General features: G+C 47.9%; 1 protein-coding gene across 4 annotated transcripts in view; it reads right to left on the reverse strand.

Moving 5' to 3' along the window:
- The window catches only part of PCSK6 (proprotein convertase subtilisin/kexin type 6), a 159,209-nt gene that overhangs the window by 38,513 nt on the left and 102,998 nt on the right, over nucleotides 1-17,698 (reverse strand). For all 4 annotated transcript variants that reach the window (XM_069466679.1, XM_069466678.1, XM_069466677.1 and 1 more), the window contains 2 exons: nucleotides 10,141-10,329; nucleotides 7,168-7,304 (listed from right to left, as the gene is read on the reverse strand). In XM_069466679.1, coding sequence (XP_069322780.1) covers nucleotides 7,168-7,304; nucleotides 10,141-10,329 — 326 coding nt within the window. The remainder of the gene's footprint in view (nucleotides 1-7,167; nucleotides 7,305-10,140; nucleotides 10,330-17,698) is intronic.

The raw sequence follows: 17,698 nt of genomic DNA on the forward strand, positions 1-17,698 counted from the left end.
TGGAGAGAGGGGAGTTGGCGGGGCATCGCGGAGGACCATGTCTTGGCCTGACAGCCCCTCGTTTGCCCTCGGGGTGGGGTGGGGAGCCCCTCTGCAGCCCCTCCCCTGGCTGTGAGCAAGGCCAGTGCTTGGGAGCCCCAGCCCCAGGCCTGGCCTAGTGTGGCAGGTCATCTGCGAGCATGCTTGGCACTTCATTTTACAAAACTAGAGGGACAGCAATATCCTCTGGGCCAGTCTCCATCTCCTGATGACCTGTATTTTCTGTCCTACTTAGGTAAGAAAAAAAAAAAGTGAGACAGGGGAGGTTCTGAAAACCCAGCAGGCCTTTAGCAGACCCTCACTATGAGCCCTTCCTTGCTCTTCTTGGCCAGAAGTTGCCACCTGCTCTGCTGAACTCCAAGGCACTCTCCCTGGACTTTGGTGGCTCTTGGGGTCTTGCACACAGTACTATTGGTTCCCGAAAGCTAGAATATTTCCGACCTGCCTGCCAGCTCCTCGAAGGCAGAGACGGCATCTCAGGGCTCTCTGTGCCCGTGAGCAACCTGCATGGTGTCTGGCACGTGGTGGGACGTCTGCAAACACTCACTGGGTAAATGCCTGTCGGGGCATGCGGACCCTTCAGCTTTGACATTGCAGAGACACCTGGGAGAGGAGACTTTCATTTGGAGGCTGAAGAGGGCTTATCCCACATCGACCTCAAAATCACGAGGCCCCCACACCAGCTCAGGAAAGGGCTGCCTGGCCTTTGTTTGAGCCCCTCTGCCCCTGTTTTGGCCTCTGTCCCATCAGCTGCCACACTGAGCAATGAGCTCAGAGGCTGACCCTCAACTGAGGCGAGAAACATGAGTTGGGGAGATTCAGAGGTGACCGCAGTGTCCCACGGGAGGGTCCCGTGGGTCTCCTCTGTGGAGAGATGCTGAGCTCCAGCATCAAGGCTGGCTCCAGCTGCACTTAGGGAGGATGATGAGTGAGCAGCCGAGAGAATGGAGCCTGTCCTCGTCACGCACGCAGGAAGGGCTTGCCCTGCGTCAGCAGTGGTGGAACACTTGCCTGCACTTGCTGTTCCTGGCAGAGACCACGTTCAGGAGCGGCACCTCTTTACGGGGCAAAACTTGTGTGGAATGAACCGACCACAGAAGCCGCTGCAGGAATGTGCAGGCTCTCGCTGACAACACTGGAGAATGTCCCCGCCCCCCAAATTGCCATAAGTCACTGGAGGTCAGCGCTAGAAGGTACCATGAGATATTTATTCTGCTGCAGTCTCAAGCTTCCAAACACAAAGGCCCAGATTCTAACCATGCCTAGGGATAGAGACTGGCCTGTCTCAGGACTTAATCCGGGGCCATGCTTGGGAAGTAGCCACTAATCCTATGTCCTCATAGCAGAGCATCTGCTCACGTGGTGATTACAGAGGGTTCCAACCATACTAATTACTTCACCAATATCTATTGTGTATCTATCTCAAACCACACCACAGGAGTCACTGGGGACACAGTAGGATCCAGAAGACAATGCTACAGACAGCAAACATGTCAGTGTTAAAGCCGTGGGCAGAGCTGGTGAGTGCCGTGCAAGCAGGAAGTAGGGAGCTGATACAGCAGCACCTGGCTGGGCAGAAAGAGGTGTGGGCAGGTGCACAAGTGTGCAGAGCATGCGGTGCTGTGCTGTGCACCCCTGCAGCCTCAAAGCTCACTCAACACCTGCATCCAGTAGGCTCCAAACACATGTTAATCATGGCTATGTAAACAGATCTCCTTCCGTCGCCCATCCACCTTGAGGGGCTGACGATGCTTAACACCCCTGATGTGTATTTCTAGCCTGGCCCCATCCCCGACCTCCAGGTACACATCTCCACTTGGACTTGCCATAGGCATCTTCAGTTTAACCCACTCAGACCAAGCTCCTGATCTTCTCGCCAGTATCCTTTCTCCCTGCAATGTTCCACATCTAGGAATTACAACTCCATTCTTCTATTGCACAGGACAAAAACTCTGGAGTCTTCCATGTCCCCTCTCTCCTCTCATAGCCCACATCTGATCTGTCAGCAAATCTCTCAATCCTACTTTCAGCATCTGACTCCCCTGCTGCTGCCCTGGTCGGAATCACCTTCATCTGATACTGCAGTGAATTCCTAACTGGCCTCCAGCCTCTGTCCCTCTCCCACCCCCACTTCCATCTATTCTATTAATAACTGTGCTGTCAGTGGACCTATTAACACTGAAGTTCAGATCCCCTCTCTCCTCTGCTTAAAACTCCCGGGTGGCTTCCCACCAAGTCCCTACAATGGCCGACAACACCCAGTGCGATCTGGTCCACGTTCCCTCAATGAATGTCCCCGTCCTGTTCTACTCCTCTCCCTGCTGCCACCTGCAGCCTCAGGGGCCTCTCTGCTGTGCTCCTGCCCCACTCAACTCTTTGCAGGTGAATGCCCTCTTCCTGTGCCTGCAGAGCTCACTCCCTCATTTTCTCCAAGCTTTTCTCAAATGCCCCTTTAATGAGGCCCCTCCTGGCCACCCTGCACCTCCTTTTCACTCTTCCCTGCTTTACTTTTCTCCTTAGAGCTTCTCCTCATCCAATGGACAACTTCCTGCCTGGTGATCTTGTTTAACGGCCTTCTCCGCCCTGGAAAAGGTGCGCTCAGCATCTGTTTTTCTCACCGCTGTATCCCCAGTGCTTACAACTCAGCAAATGCTCAATAAATATCTACTAGGTGAAGGCTGCATTCTTGGAGGGAGTATTATTCTTTGAGTAAACCAATGAATTCCAGTTTCTAATGTTTTATTTAAGATGTTTGCATCTCTATTCAAATTTGCCTATAGTTCTTTCTCTTTCTTCTTTGCATATCAATCAATTTTTCTTTACTCTTATTTTCCTCTAGTGAATGGGAAGTTCTGTAGCTTGGTTTGAATCTTGGTTATCTCCATATTATTTAAAAAATTCAGTTTATATGTCTCTATCAGTGCTAAGAATAAAACAATCTATCACTCTCCAGTGAAAAATGAGAATCTTAGCAAATTTTTCCTTCCTCCCCATTCTCATCTCCAACCTCTGTGTTTCTATAGGAATAATATGGGGTAGAAGAGCAGGAGGACACACACATATTTAGACAAAACCTCTCCACAAGGCCATGGCCAGCTGCAGCCACAGGAAGCCCTGAGGCACCCTCCCAGTGGAGGCAGCAGCAGGTGCAAAGGCCCTGTGGTGGGTTGGACCACGCCTGTTCGGGGAACTGATGGGAGGGCAGCGTGGGGAGGAGAGGAAATGTGGTCATGAAAGTGGTTAGCAGGATGCATCATCATCTAAATTATATTTTACAAGGATCATTGGGTGCTGTGTGGAGAGTGGGTCTAGCCAGCAGAGGTGGAAACAGGAAGGCCACTGGGAGCAGAAGGTGAGAGATGGTAGGGGACTGGACCGAGGCAGGAGGCAGATGGTGGAGGGGAGACAGAAGCATTGAAGGTTAACTCCTGGGATTCGGCTGAGCAACTGAGCGCACAGTGAGGTTGATTACACTAACATGGAAAACAGGGAGAAGCAATGCGGGAGTTCTATGTGAGACGCACGAGCCCAGAGCCTGTTAGACCCACGCCCAAAGCCCAGGAGGCTGCTGTAGATCAGTTCTGGGTGCAAGGGGCCAGGGACAGGTGGGCTTTGGGCACCGCCAGCAGGTACGAGGTGTTTGGTATCACAGCGCTGGGTGAGGTCCCCGGGTGGGAGGGAAGACAGAGCCGGGCCCCAGTAGCAGCCTGTGAGGCAGAGAGCCCGTTGGGTGTGCAATCACTGCAGCCAGGCCCGGAGGGCTCCTCCAGAAAGGGGAGAGCTGCTGAATGCCGCCATGAGCCAGGCGCCGCTCTCAGCACCCTGGCTGAATTACCTGATTTCACCCTACCACAACCTGACAACTTGGACATTATCACCCCATTTTCTAGATAAGACGACTAAGGCCCAGAAAGGCTGAGGGACTCGCCCAAGGTCACAGGGGTCGGTAAGAGCTGGAGTCAGCAACCACCCCCAGATAGTCAGGATCCTTAGCGTAACCACTGCACCATGGGAGCCCTGGAAAGGATGCTTAGCATGTTAGAACCACAGACCCTGCCTTTATAACCTGGTGAGGACAGGGAAGGGACCACCAGCTTGGGCAGCAAGGACTGTGGGGGCTGTGACAGGCCCCAGTTTTGGTGCAGTGGATGGGAGTGAGCAGCAGGCAGCCTGTTCTGCTGGCGTCACTGTAAGGGGGAGCAGAGAAGCGGCTGGCACCTGGGGGGATGCAGGCTCAAGGGCATGTCCATGAGCCCAGCGGGAAGGGGAATGGGAAGGACGAAGCATGAGGGCAGTCTGCAGCGCACAGCCCTGTGGGGATCAGCCCTGTCCCCTTGCAGCTGCCCTGGGACACAGGGGGAGCTTGTTGTATTCTGCTCATGACACAGTAAAGATCAGAGGCCCAGAGCAATGAAATGACTCCCAGGGCTATGCTGCATGGATACAGAGCTGTAGCCACTGGCCACTTGCTGCCAGGCAAGCAGGCGGTGCAGGCTGACACGAGAACTCCGCGTTGTGGGAGCAGCGTATGCTTGAGGATGCAGCTTGCTTGAGGAGTCGACCCCAACTTTTAATAGTATGCCAATATGCTTTGGGGGTTTTAAAAGAAAGAATTTAGGAATGAGCTTCTAGTTTAAAAATATGTAAATTTTAGGTCATTTAAAATTTTATGGTTTTGTATTTTTAGAATTTGTTATAGTAACACTTTTTTATGATACTTACTATTTTAAAACCAGAAAGAAAGTGATTTGGGGAGGTGGATGTTCCCTTTAGATAGCTTGATCATTTAAAGCCAATTTGCTACCCAAGGCAAGTCAATGCTCTTCCTTTCTCCTTGGTAAACAATCCCTAGAAACCGTGTATCACAGAGAATCAGAAAAGAACCAGGGCAGGGGCAGGTTCTCATGCACCCGAGGGTGATCAAGAAGCAGAGGGCATTTTCACAGAAAAGGGTACAAGGAACAACAGAATAGTGAATGCAAACCTCGAGGAAACTCATCCACAGAAAAGTAAGATCCAAGCAGAGTCTGTGAACTTGACTACGAATGCGACAGAGAGAGCAGAGGGAAGAGATTATAGAGCTTTATGGATAACTACAGGATGAAATCTGATGATTTTTCTCTTCTCTTTCCTGGCTATAACCCTATTAAGTAGATCAGTGCCTGGCATTCAATAAAGGTAGGTTCAATAAATGATTGATTATTAATCAAAAGGAGTTAAAAAAAAAGAGTACAAGGATTACCAGAAAAATAAACAATCTGAAAACAAAATTAAGAAAAACATTCTATTTACAACAGCACCAAAAAAGAAAAAGATACTTAGGAACAAATTTAGCCAAGGAGGTGAAAGACTTCTATACTGAAAACCACAAAAAACACTGTTGAAATGAAATGAAAGAAGAGCTAAATAAACAGAAAAGCATCCCATGTTCATGGATTGGGACACTTAATATTGTGAAGGTGGCAATATTCCCCCAAATGATCTACGAATTCAACCTCTATCAAAATTCCAACTGCTTTTTTTAAAAAAAGAAATGCACAAGCTTATCCTAAAATTCATATGGAATTCACATGGGACCCAAAATAGCCCAAATGATCTTGAAAAAGAAGAACAAACTTGGAGTATTCACACTTTCTGATTTCAAAATTTAGTGTGAAGCCATAGCAATCAAAACAATGTGGTGCTAAGATAAGGATAGACATACAGAACAGAATTGAGAGTCCGGAAATAAAGCCCTGTATCTATGGCCATTTGATTTTCAACAGGGGTGCCGAGAGCATCCAAGGGGGAAAGAATGGTCTTTGCATCAAATGTTGCTGGGACAACTGGATAGCCCTAGGCAAAGTATGAATTTGGACGCTTACCTCACACCATATACAGAAATTAATTCAAAATGGATCAAAGACTTAAATGTAAGAGCTAAAACTATAAATCTCTTCAAAAGAAACACAGGGGTAAATCTTTGTGACCTTGGGTTTGGCAATGGTTTCTTAAATATGACACCAAAAGCACAAACAACTAAAGAAAAAAGAGATAAATTGAACTTCATCAAAATTAAAAAGTTCTGTGCATCAGAGGATACCATCACTCAATTGAAAAGACAACCCACAGAATAGGAAAAATTGTTTTAAAATCATGTATCAGATAAGTACTCTTACAACTCAACAACAAAAAAGCAAACAACCCAACTTTTAAAATGGGCCATGAACTCAAATAAATATCTCTCCAAAGACATACAAATGAACAACCGGCACATAAAAAGATGCTTAGCACCATTAATCATCAGGGAAATGCAAGTCAAAACCACAGACACCAATTCACATCTGCTAGAATGGTTGTAATAATTTTTTTAAAAGGCCCAGGAAAGTGTTACTGAGGGTGTAGAGAAATTGGACCCCTCACACATTGCTGGTAGGAATGTAAAATGGTGTAGCCAATGTGGAAAACAGTTTGGCTGTTTCTCAAAAAGTTAAACAGAGTTACCATATGACTCAGCAATTCCAATCCTAGGTATATACCTAAGAGAAATGAAAACATAGTTCCACACTAAAACTTGAACATGAATCCTCATAGTAGCACTATTTGCAATAGCTGAAAGGTAGAAACAACACAAATTTCATCACGGACGAATGGATAAACAAGTGGTCCATCCACACAATGGATATAAGTAATCGTTATAAAAGTAATGCAATTCTGGTACACGTGGAGGAACCTTGAAAACATCATGCTAAGTGAAAGAAGCCAGAAACAAAAGGCTACATATTGTATGGTTTCGTTTCTATACAAGAGGCAAATCCATAGTGACAGGCAGCGGATTAGGGGTTGCCAGGGGCTGGGAGGGGAGGAGGGAATGGGGAGCGATTGCTTAATGGATATGAGGTTTCCCTTTGTGGGGATTAAAATGTTCTGGATTTGATAATGGTGATGGTTGCATGACACTGTGAACGTACGAAAAGCCACTGAACTGTACACTTTACAATAATTAAAACAGTGAATCTTGTATGATGTGAATTTTACCTCTACAACACAAAACAAAGAACTACCAGAGACACAATAGTGAAATAAAGGCCGAGTTACCAAGATGATTGAAATACAGAGGTTGCCATGGAATTCCTAGGGGCCACTGACCTTGTTTCTCCGGGTTGCGGACCTGGGATGGCATGTCTTGGATTTCCAGTGTCCACTCCCCTTCAGCTTTTTCTCCCCAACAGTGCACAGTCATGAATTCCCAGTTTGTAAACCCTTCGTTGGAAAGATCCAGCAATCTGCAATTGGAGATTTGGTGTCAGAAAATGAAGGTCCTGGTCCTGGGTGGCTTGGTGGAGGGACCAGCCCAAGGAAGGTTCTCTCCTGCACTGGACGAATCAGTCTTCAGGAGACCTACAATCCAGCTGGAGCACAGCCCAGGGCAGCAGGGGCGGGAAGAGGGGAAGAAGGGGCCTGGCCCTCAGCTGACATGAGGGTGTCAGGTAAAAAGCTGAGTGTTTCAAACTCTTACAGCAGAGTGTCTCCTCCATCACCTCATTGGACCTCCCTAACACTCTGAGAGGCAGGCAGGCCTCACCCGGCCCAGTAAAAGATGGGGACATGGTCAGCAGTGGGCTCCTCCCTTACATCCTAATTTATAGACGAGAGAGACCCCAGGCATACTGGCTTGCTGCAGGTCCAACCACCAGTAACCAGCTGAGCCAGGACTTGATCGAGGACATTCTGCCTCCTCATTCTATGTTCTGTCTGCTACCAGCAGGTGTTTCTGAGGTCACCGATGATACCCTCAATCCTGCCACTTTCCTGCAGAAGGTGTTTGATTCCTTCCCACCCCCGGAACAATCTCAGGGCCCACGGCCCCAATGCCTGGATGCACAAATGCAGACAGAGGCTGGGCCACACGAGATCCTTCCACTTAAGCCCAAGGGTGTTTGTTCACAAAGGAAGCCTTTGTAAAATGCTTATTTGTGGAATGAATGAAACTTCCACATTTGCCTTAGAGCCAGCTCTGTGCACTGTTCTCCAGAAGATACAAATAAGGAAAAAGGAACAACTACTCAGACTTCTGGGGAAAGTTTTGTCCCTTCATCTCCAGGGCTTAACCGGTTGGAACAGTTGCATTTGGGGGAGGTGACGATGACAGGCCTGGCTGCTTTCCAGTGTGGGTGGGAGGCACACCTGGCCAGGTGGCGGGGAGGAGGAGGAGGCTCTTGTTCCCCAGAGAGGCCCTGGCTTGCAAGTTCCGATGAACTTCTCTGCCCTTCCAGACTGGAAGGTATTTCCCAACTGTGCCCAGCAGGCCTTCCTCATGTCTGACTCAAGCAGAAATAGGAAGCAATGAATCGATACCCTCTCTCTTCCAACACCCAGTGCCTTCCTGAGAAGGAACTTGGAAGAAACAATTACAGGTTCTTTTCTCTTACTCTTTCTTCCTAGTATAATATTCTACCTCTATTTTAGAATAAAACTTTTTTTAACATGGGGCTTTTCAGTGTGCATCAGAAATTCAGGCCGGGTGTGGTGGCTCACACCTGTAATCCTAGCACTTTGGGAAGCTGAGGCAGGAAGATTGCTTGAGGCCAGGAGTTTGAGGGTACAGTGAGCTATCATGACACCACTGCACTCTAGCCGGGGTGACAGAGTGAGACTCTGTCTCAACAAACCAAAAAACAAACAGAAATTCAAACATGTAAGTTTTATGTAATGTAAGATTCAATTTCCGATTTGGGGATGCTCTGAACACTCCGTGCATGAAAGTGTTTATCAAGGGAGCATTCTTTGCATGGAGCATGGTGTTGGGGGTTGCGGGGAGAAACATCCTGTGCCTTCTTCTAGGAATCCACAAAGGTCAAGGCTGATTTTAACACGCAGTGCCAAGCTGAACCCAACACTGTGGGGACAGAACAAGGACAAACTGTCTTTTAAGTGCTGAGGTTTAAGAATGTCAACTTAGTGAAAAAATTTGGCAACCTGAAAAAGCTGCCAAAGAAAGATGTGAAGTAAGGTAGAAGGTAATCGATCCTAAAACACAAATTCTTGATATAATCACAAAATCTGTCTTAGAAAAAAACAAATTCCCAAGACTCAGGTGACAGCCAAGTGGCCTCAGGGCAGGTTTTTAAAGTGCTTGATGGCACAGGTACAGCACTACCCAGCAAAATCTCCCTGTGTCCGAATCTCCACGGCTCCCAGGGCCCCAGACAGGTCACCCAACAAGTCAGGTGGGCCAGAGCAGGCAAGCGGGGAGGGGCCCAGCCCTGTGGGCCGGGCAGGCTGGTCTGGGTGTTTCCTGCAGGGGATAGGGGATATAGTTGTCAGTTCTGGTTTTCAAGACAAGCTAGAAGTGCTAATTTTTCTGTGAAACCTTCTTCTTTTTCCCTTTGCTTCTTTGCTAGAGAGAGACACAAAGGTGCCCTAGTCATTCCCAGCCCCTCCAAGTTCCATAAACCCCTTCATTCTAATTACTGCAAGTCACACAAATGCATCAGGGAACTTCCCCTCATTTCTAAGTTTGTTGAAGAAATGACTCCATAGCCTTCCACAAACCAACCGGGCACGAAGCTTCAGAATTCTGAGTCCCATGTCTGAGCACGAGACTTTAGGGGGGAAGGCGGCAGAGAGCAGCTTGGGAGCACCTTTCCCTCACCCCATTCATGCCTGTGTCTTCCCGGTGACAGACTCCACCTGTGTAGTCCTGAAGGACAGCCCAGGACTGGGGCGGGGAGGGGGAAAAGGGGCAAACAAAGCCCCTTTAGGTGAATGCTCCCTTTAAAGGTCCACTGAGTAGGATAAATGGACCTTCAATGCACTCGTTAAGGCACAACCGGAATGCCACAAATCTCTCCACTGAAAAACAAAACAAAATGCAACAACTCCTTTGTCACTTCTGAAGGCGAAGGTTTTCCAGCCTTAATGAAGGCAAGATTTCAGATAATGGTTTTTCAGGTTTATGAGTACGTGTAAGGGTCTCCCAGAGGAAGGAAGCTGCCAGCAGAACCAGTGGAATCCCCCGCGTGCCACGGGACGCTGTGGGCCAGGCCTGGACAGGGGCCCTTGTGCAGCCTAAATCCCAGAGAGCCCCTGCACTACCCTCCTGGGTCTGCCTCGCCTTACCTCTTTGCCAAAAGTTGAGACTTGGTTCCTGAGGGAGAAATCAGGTAGATCTGGAGGTCTCCCCGGCGCGGGTGCGAGATGGAGATCCGAACGACCACGTGCTCCAGGTAGACCACCCGCTGGTCCGAGTGGTCGGCACAGGCGTTGGTCAGGGCCGTGGTCCGCAGCGTCTGCACTATAGGGATGCTCCTGGGGGAGGAGAGAGGAGCTCAGTGCTCGGCACCTGAATCACCAGTCTCACGCAAGCACCCAGAGTACCCCTGGGTGGCTCCTGGGTTCTGGGGGCCCCCAGGGAACAGCAGCAGCCTCCCTACATCTCACTCTCGGGTGCTGCACTGTGAGTTACATTACCTGCCTGGAAGACATTTGTGGTTCTGGAATTTGTTTACAGAGATTTAAAGAATGGACTCTCGTGCAGACTTGGGTCAACATCCCCAGAGATCCAGGGATCAGCCCTCTTTGGTGCCCAGGGGGTGGCTTCTCTTAAGTAGCATTTGGCCCACTCTTTACCTCAATTGCTTGGGGTTTGCAAAGCTTTGAAATCCCACGACTTTGTTTCAAAGACTGGCCTCGAAAACAGAAGTCACAAAGCCAAATATTAATAACAGCAAACACCTCCTGAACAGACTGGGCACCGAGCACCAGGCACTGGTCTGAGAATTTACAAGTATTAACACATTTAATTCCAAGAGAAATTAAGGACTGCACCCAAGGTGCAGCTAATGAGAGGTGGAGCGGGGACTTAAGGCCCCAGGGTCCACTGCCTGGACATCTGTGCCCTGCTGTCTTGCAAGGATGCTTGTACAGACCCACACTCAAGGGACATGGGCTCAGAGGCTGCCCTCTGTGCTGGTCAAGGCCCCCCCAAATGTACCAAAATCACTGGAGCTGGTGACGTTCCCCAGCTGGCCTGCATAAAGTCTGGTGTTCCCTCCCTCTCCTGCCCTGTGACGGAAATGGACGATGGTTCTCTTTACAAATGCAGGGCAGTTTCACCATATGGGATGGAACTTGAGGACAAGCACAAAGACTAATCATTCAAGAGTCATTTCTACCAGAACTTTCTGATCTACTCCCCAGACAAAGCAAACACAAAATCTGTGCCCAAATGCTGTTCCTGCATCTGGGCCATCAGGGCTCACATCTCCATGAACCCCGGACCCCTCACCCCGCTGATCTGCAAACGGAAGAAAGATGGCATTCTTCGGTGCAGACCCAACCACCGCCCAGCAGCACGTTAATAATTCCCCACCACACAACCGGCGCTCGGTTTATTATGGGGAGCCCTTTTCCCATTATGCCCCGACTTCCCTCTCGGGAGGCTCGAGGCTTATGCTCAGAGCCTCTCAGGAATTACATCGCTTGGCTCTACTGGGCCTGAGTCATAAAAAACAATCAAAACAGTTATAAACAGTGATGTAATTCCCTCGGAGACTCTGTAAATATTTGAAAACATGCTTTGCATGCACCATAAATTGATTTAGAGATGCTGACTTCTTTCATTGCCTTCTCCCAAGTTTTACTGCTGGTGTTTACCGGTCAGCGGGCGCCCACCTGGCAGATGCAGAACACAACAGAAAGCTCTGGGGAGTTCCAGGCCCTGCAGGGCCCACAGACATCTCCAGGTGACGTGTTCGTTCACCCATTCCCCTACCCCCACCGCACACAAAGTGGGTGTGTGGGGGTATCCCGAGTGTGACAGTGGGGAAACACCTAAGTCCTCAGACTCACTAAACACTCCCCTGGAGCTTCAAGATGCGGCTCCCAATCAAGACCCCAAGACCCAGGAATAACCCTGCACTCTTCAAACTGCTAACACTTTCCCAGGGCTGAATCGCAAGATCAAGGTGAAACAGAAACAAAAGCCATAACAAAGCTTAAAACACTATCCCACTCTCCAACCATTTGCTAATTAATTAGCAGGGAAGCAATCAGTCTGCTCTAGAAATAGACCAGGAATCCTATTGAGGAAACCTTAATCCTATTGATAAGTCCCAGGATTTAAGAGAACACGAACAGATCAAAATAAAAGACAACCGAACCCCACTCCTCACCTGCCCGACCGCCCTGCATCCCGCCCCATCGGGTGTACACCTAGAGAAAAAATTGGAGTATTAAAGTCTCTTGCATCTGACTTTCTTATTTCTGCTAAGGCACTCCAGCGGCTGGGTAAGAAAGGCTGGGCTGGGTCTAATCCACGGGGAGCCACTCTGCTGGGCCTGCAGGGTGACTGCCTGGCAGGGGGCTCTACTCAGCTCCACAAGTTAATGGCCTTACTGGGTTTAGTTTTCAAAGTGAGACATTACTCTCACCTGGAGGCTAGGAGCTGGAGCCCACCTCCAGGAACTGGGCTAACTGTAACAATTAGTTTTTATATGAAATCTCTTAACTGTGAAATCGCTCAGTTACAGCCCACCAGGACTCCTCACTTCTGCAAGTTCCAGGGCAGCGTGGGGAGCCCAGGACAGCTACTGCAGGGATATCGAGTTCTCACCTTCCATATAGGCAGTTAACTCTCCACACATATTTATTTATTGTTGCTATCGAAACAAATAACCTAACATCCCAAATTAGGGGGCTTTTTGATTTCCTTAAGAAAAGAAATAAAAGAGGAGGCTTAGAAATGTATTATGATAGCTGAGCTGAAATCGTTCTTAATTTCAGACAGAAACTCCAAGAAGTAGAGATGAAAAAAAATGGAAGTTATTCTCCACCCTACAGTTATTTCGAAGATAACACAGAAAATGCAAGTTGACTGCAAAGTAATTTATTTTTTAAGTCAAACAACATGCAGGGATTATCGTTGTCACACGAATACAGCTAAGTTGTATTTTCATCGTGAAAATTGATTTAGAAAGATCTTAAAGTTCCCAAGATAACCGAAAATGTTCTTTTGCTATTGAATTCTGAAATTGCTGCCTGGGTACATAAAACCATCTTCCTAGGTCCCCAGAGGAACCCAGGGAGTTAAATGATCCCACAGGACCTACCTGCAGATTGAACAATGTTTAAGCCAGGGAGACTGCCAGACTTGGAAAAGACGTCTAATGACAGAGAAATGCCACTTCCTGTAGAGCCACATTTCAGCATTAATTAATCCTCGTTCTCCAGATGTTCTCCATTCGTCCTAAACTCTCTTTATCAGCTCCCTTCTCCCAAGGAGCTGGAGGGCTACCAATGGCAGTGCCATATCACTTCTACTGTCACCAGACCACTGAAACGCTGGTCTCCTCCTAGTTTTCTCCAATGCATAACACCATCTAATAAATATCTCATGAAGATGTAGAAAAGTTCCTAGTTTGCTAAAATCACAACACTTAGAATCTTGAGGCACCAGAGTAACATTCAGAGTCAAAAATAAATGTTTGCAAGTAACCACGTGGCAGGGGAGAGCAGGCAGGGCAGCCCACGGGCCAAAACCCTCCGCCCCACCAAGCCTCCCACTCCCCACTTGTCTTTGTGTTCTACCTGTGAAGCTGCTACGAGTCAGAGTTTCTCACTCCCACCTACAAGACCTCTCGCCAGCTTGGCTTCGCGGGCAGACCTGGACCGGTCCAGTTCCTCACTAAACAATTCAGAAGTCATGCTGGGGGCCCCGCCAGAATTGAAGGCAGCAGCCTCCTCCCCTCTGCTGTATTTGGCATCTGGCTGGCGGAGAACAGCTCCATGAAGAGCTGAGACCCATTAAAGCAGAAGGTCACCCTGGAAACTCTTTTGCCAACCTTCTAAAGGGCACGAGTGGAGTGGAGAGGGGTTAATTGGCACAGACTTGTTAAATTAAACTCGGTCTGTTGTAGGGCACAGGGCACCTGTGTGAGGATAGCGAGAGGCTTCCGAGTCGCTTCTCAGACCTCTGCTGTAGGATGAACGTTCTCGACAACACGGGTGTTAGGGTCTGAGGCAGGCTGTCTCATTAATCTGTGGACTTTCTTATTCATAGCAGTTCAAGTTGAGAATTTTCCTTAGATAAAATTACTTTTGATTATCAAACCGCAGCACATCATTTAGGCTAGAAATAAAATTTAACCAAAAAAAAAAAAAAGAAGCTAATCCAGTACATTAATTTAGACAATACTGTCTGTGATTAATTGGGCTATAAGGTGTTTTAATATATAATGTTTAAATTTATGGCACACATTTTTCTTCTATGTGAAATGAGGGGGCTCAATTAGCTGCCTTTAAACCTGCCTTTGAATTCTAACATGCTAAGATTCAATCTGATGGGGAGTAAAAAAGACAATAAAACACAGTCAGTCCTCATTACTCACAGATTCTGCATTTGCATCTTCACCTACTCAATCAAATTTATTTGTAACCCCCAAATCAATACTGTGGTGCATTTTTTTTTTGAAATGCAGTCTCTGTCTGTGTTGCCCTGGCCGGTGGTCTTGAACTCTTGGGATCAAAAGATCCTCCCGTCTCAGCCTTCTGAGTAGCTGGGATTACAGGCCTGTGCCACTGTGCCCAGCTTTGTGGTGCTTTTGTGAGCATGTGTGGACGTGCACAGAGTGGCAAATTACTTTAGTAGGCCAACGTGAACATTCCCAGCTGAGGTCAAGCAAGGCAACACTGCCTTGTTGCAGATCTCATGCTGTAAACAAGTGTCCATTTCGGGATGTATTTAGTGCCATATTTTTCTCATTTTTGTTCTTTTTATGGGTGATGTCACTGTTTAAAATGGCCTCCCAAGCACAGTACTGAAGTGCTCTCTAGCATTCCTAAGTGCAAGAAGGCTGTGATGTGCCTTACAGAGAAAATACATGTGTTGGATAAGCGTTGTTCAGGCATGAGTGATAGTGCTGTCAGTCGTGAGTTCAATGTTAAAGAATCAACAATATATTAATATATTAAACAAGACATGCACATAAAACAAGATTCCATATTGATAGGTTGGCAAAAATGTTGTGACCAGATGCTCATAGGAACCTAACTCTGCATCTCCCCTAGGAGCTAATTCAGTGTTTGTGGCGACTTTATAGAACGTAACTATCATGGATAATGAAAATCAACTGTATTCAAATTCAAGTACTAATTTTAGAATAAAATAGCCTTTAGAACTTGGGGAAAACAGGTTTGCTTCAAAAACTAAGCTAGGAAGGGCAAGGGCTGCAGGCACATAGGCTGCTGGTTAAGTTCACTAGGGCCCGCAAGGGTGTCACAGGAGACAGGACAAGCATCGTGGGCCCAGGATGGCTACCCCCAGGGCAGGACTGCATAGCACCCCACAAATGTTCTGAGAACACTCAGCAATGCCATTTATAATAATGGCCTGATATGAGAAACCAGAAGCAAGGGTCTCATATGGTAGCCAGGTGTGTACAGAGCTCAGATGCCCTGGAGGGAGGTGCTGGGTAAGGTGGGAAGAGTGTGGGAAATCTGCATAGTTCAGAGAGAGCCCAAAGGAAAGAGGGGCTTGCAACTTCTTAAAAAGATGTCAAACCAGGCTGTGTGCCTGAGCTCAGCAGAGAGTCGGGCTGACCTGGGTCAGAACCATTAGGCCACTGCAGTACCTGACTTCTTGGGGCACCTGGCCTCTTGGTGGCTTGCCTAGTTAACATGTTGCACATGGGCCACCAGGGGCTGGCCTCTCGGGTGCTGGCACCTGGCCAAGGCTGGCCAGGGCCAAAGTGCTTCCCATCCTCAGAGGCAGTGTGCCCAGCTAGCAGGGGTCACAGAGGGAAGGGAGGAAAGGTCTTCTGTGGGGCGTGCAGGTTACCCTACTTGGCTCAGTACTGCCTGAGTTCCTGCCTGGAGGGGCAAGGCGGACTCTGGAGACAGGCAGCCAGGGTGGAAGCTCAGCCCTGTAGCACCCCAACCCAGGGCCAGCTTCTTAACTTATTTAGGACTCAGTTTCTTCAACCATAAAATGGGGAAAAAGTAGTACCCAAACCTCACACCCTTGTTGGGGATTTTTATGTAAAGTGCTCAGAACAATGCCTGGTGCATAGTAAGTGCTTTTATAATCATTATCCATCATCTGTCATGCATGGCCATATGTCTTCATAAGGGGAGTTGTTTTAAAATGACCATCGTACAGAGTCTGGTTTAACGAGATACCAGAAAAGTAAGCAGTATGTGGTTAATCCAGAGTTAATTCCCAAACATCTATAAACAGATTATCTGCTCTACAGATAATCCTTGATATTCAAAGCAACACATTGGCTTTTAGGACTGATGTATCATGTGAGTGAGTGTGTGTGTGTCCTTTAAATGAAAGACAGGCTGAACTCAACTGTAAACTCTGCTGGGATGGTAACTTTCCAAACGAATAAAAACTAAAGACATGCAGGTAAGTTCTTATTGCTTTATGTTAGTTCAAAAGACTCTTCTGTTACTGTCTTTCCAGCATTGAGGCTGGAGTCACGGATGTCATAAACTGTCTCACAGGAGCCTGGATTTTTAAAGAAGCAAGAGAAGTCCCGGCTAGAAAATTCCAAAGGGTCAAATAAGATGTTGAATAGCTGCGCCTCCATTTCACTCATAGGAATCATACTAAGCTTGATTTTCTTTTTCATTTGAAGAAAAGCTATAAAGTATTATAATATTTTTCCTTTTCTATTTAATACACACAGATTCTTAAATAATTTTGCACCGGCAGATGTCACTGGTCATGATCCTACTTACTTTCTTTTAATTGAAGAAAGGTTCTAAATAGATGAAAACCATTGGTGCTCAAGATCGGGTAAGAACATCTTTGATCTACATGTGTTTAAATATCACAGCAGAGGCCCGGGTACAATTTGTACTTTCATCCAGGGCCATCTTCGAGGACTCTAGCAAGTCATTCTCTTTTGCAAAAAGTACCTGTCACTCAGTTCAAGTGATTGTCCCTCACCCTTGTATCTAAATTTAGCTCTCACGGAAGGCTGCCTAGGACAGGCCTTGCACCCTGTGGGCTTCTGGAGAGGTGGCTCAGACACCACGGCCTCGGATCTGGGGGCCCAGTCATTCTGGAGTGGAGTGGACGCCCGGTGGTAAAGAGGCTGCTCAGTAAGATCTGGTGGTGCCCACCCCCACCCCTGGGGTCCCCTCTCCCCTGGTGGTCTCCCTGACCTTCTCCACACTCCTAGGGACTTCCTACCTCCCAGGTGGATCCAGGCAGAGTCAGGCTTAATCCCTAAACCTCACAGTCCCTAGTGGGCAGTGTCCAGATGAGAAACGCCAATGTATTGCTTAGGGTCCCCTTTTGGCTGGTCCTTTTTCATATCACATACGACCTTTCTTCAAATGACAGAGCATCAGCAACAGCTTCCTCCTGATGGGGACTGCATCTGGTGTGTCTGGCACCATAGCCCAGTCCCCTTCACACTGCAGTCCTGACTGTGCGGTGCTGGTAGCCTTTCTGCTCCTTTTGGCCTGAGCATGACCCAAGGGCAGGCAGGGGATGCGAGGTATCTGCTGGGGCAGCATAGGAGACTGCAGCTCAGCTGGGGACACCATGCCTGACTGAGCACAGACGCTGTGTGATCACTGAGGACACAGAGGACGCAACGCTAGTTTCTGAGCACAGGCTGGGTGTGCATGAGGGGTCTGCAGAACGGGTGGCCCACTTGACGGC

Source organism: Eulemur rufifrons, chromosome 3 (assembly GCF_041146395.1).
Source record: "Eulemur rufifrons isolate Redbay chromosome 3, OSU_ERuf_1, whole genome shotgun sequence".
Lineage (NCBI taxonomy): Eukaryota > Metazoa > Chordata > Mammalia > Primates > Lemuridae > Eulemur > Eulemur rufifrons.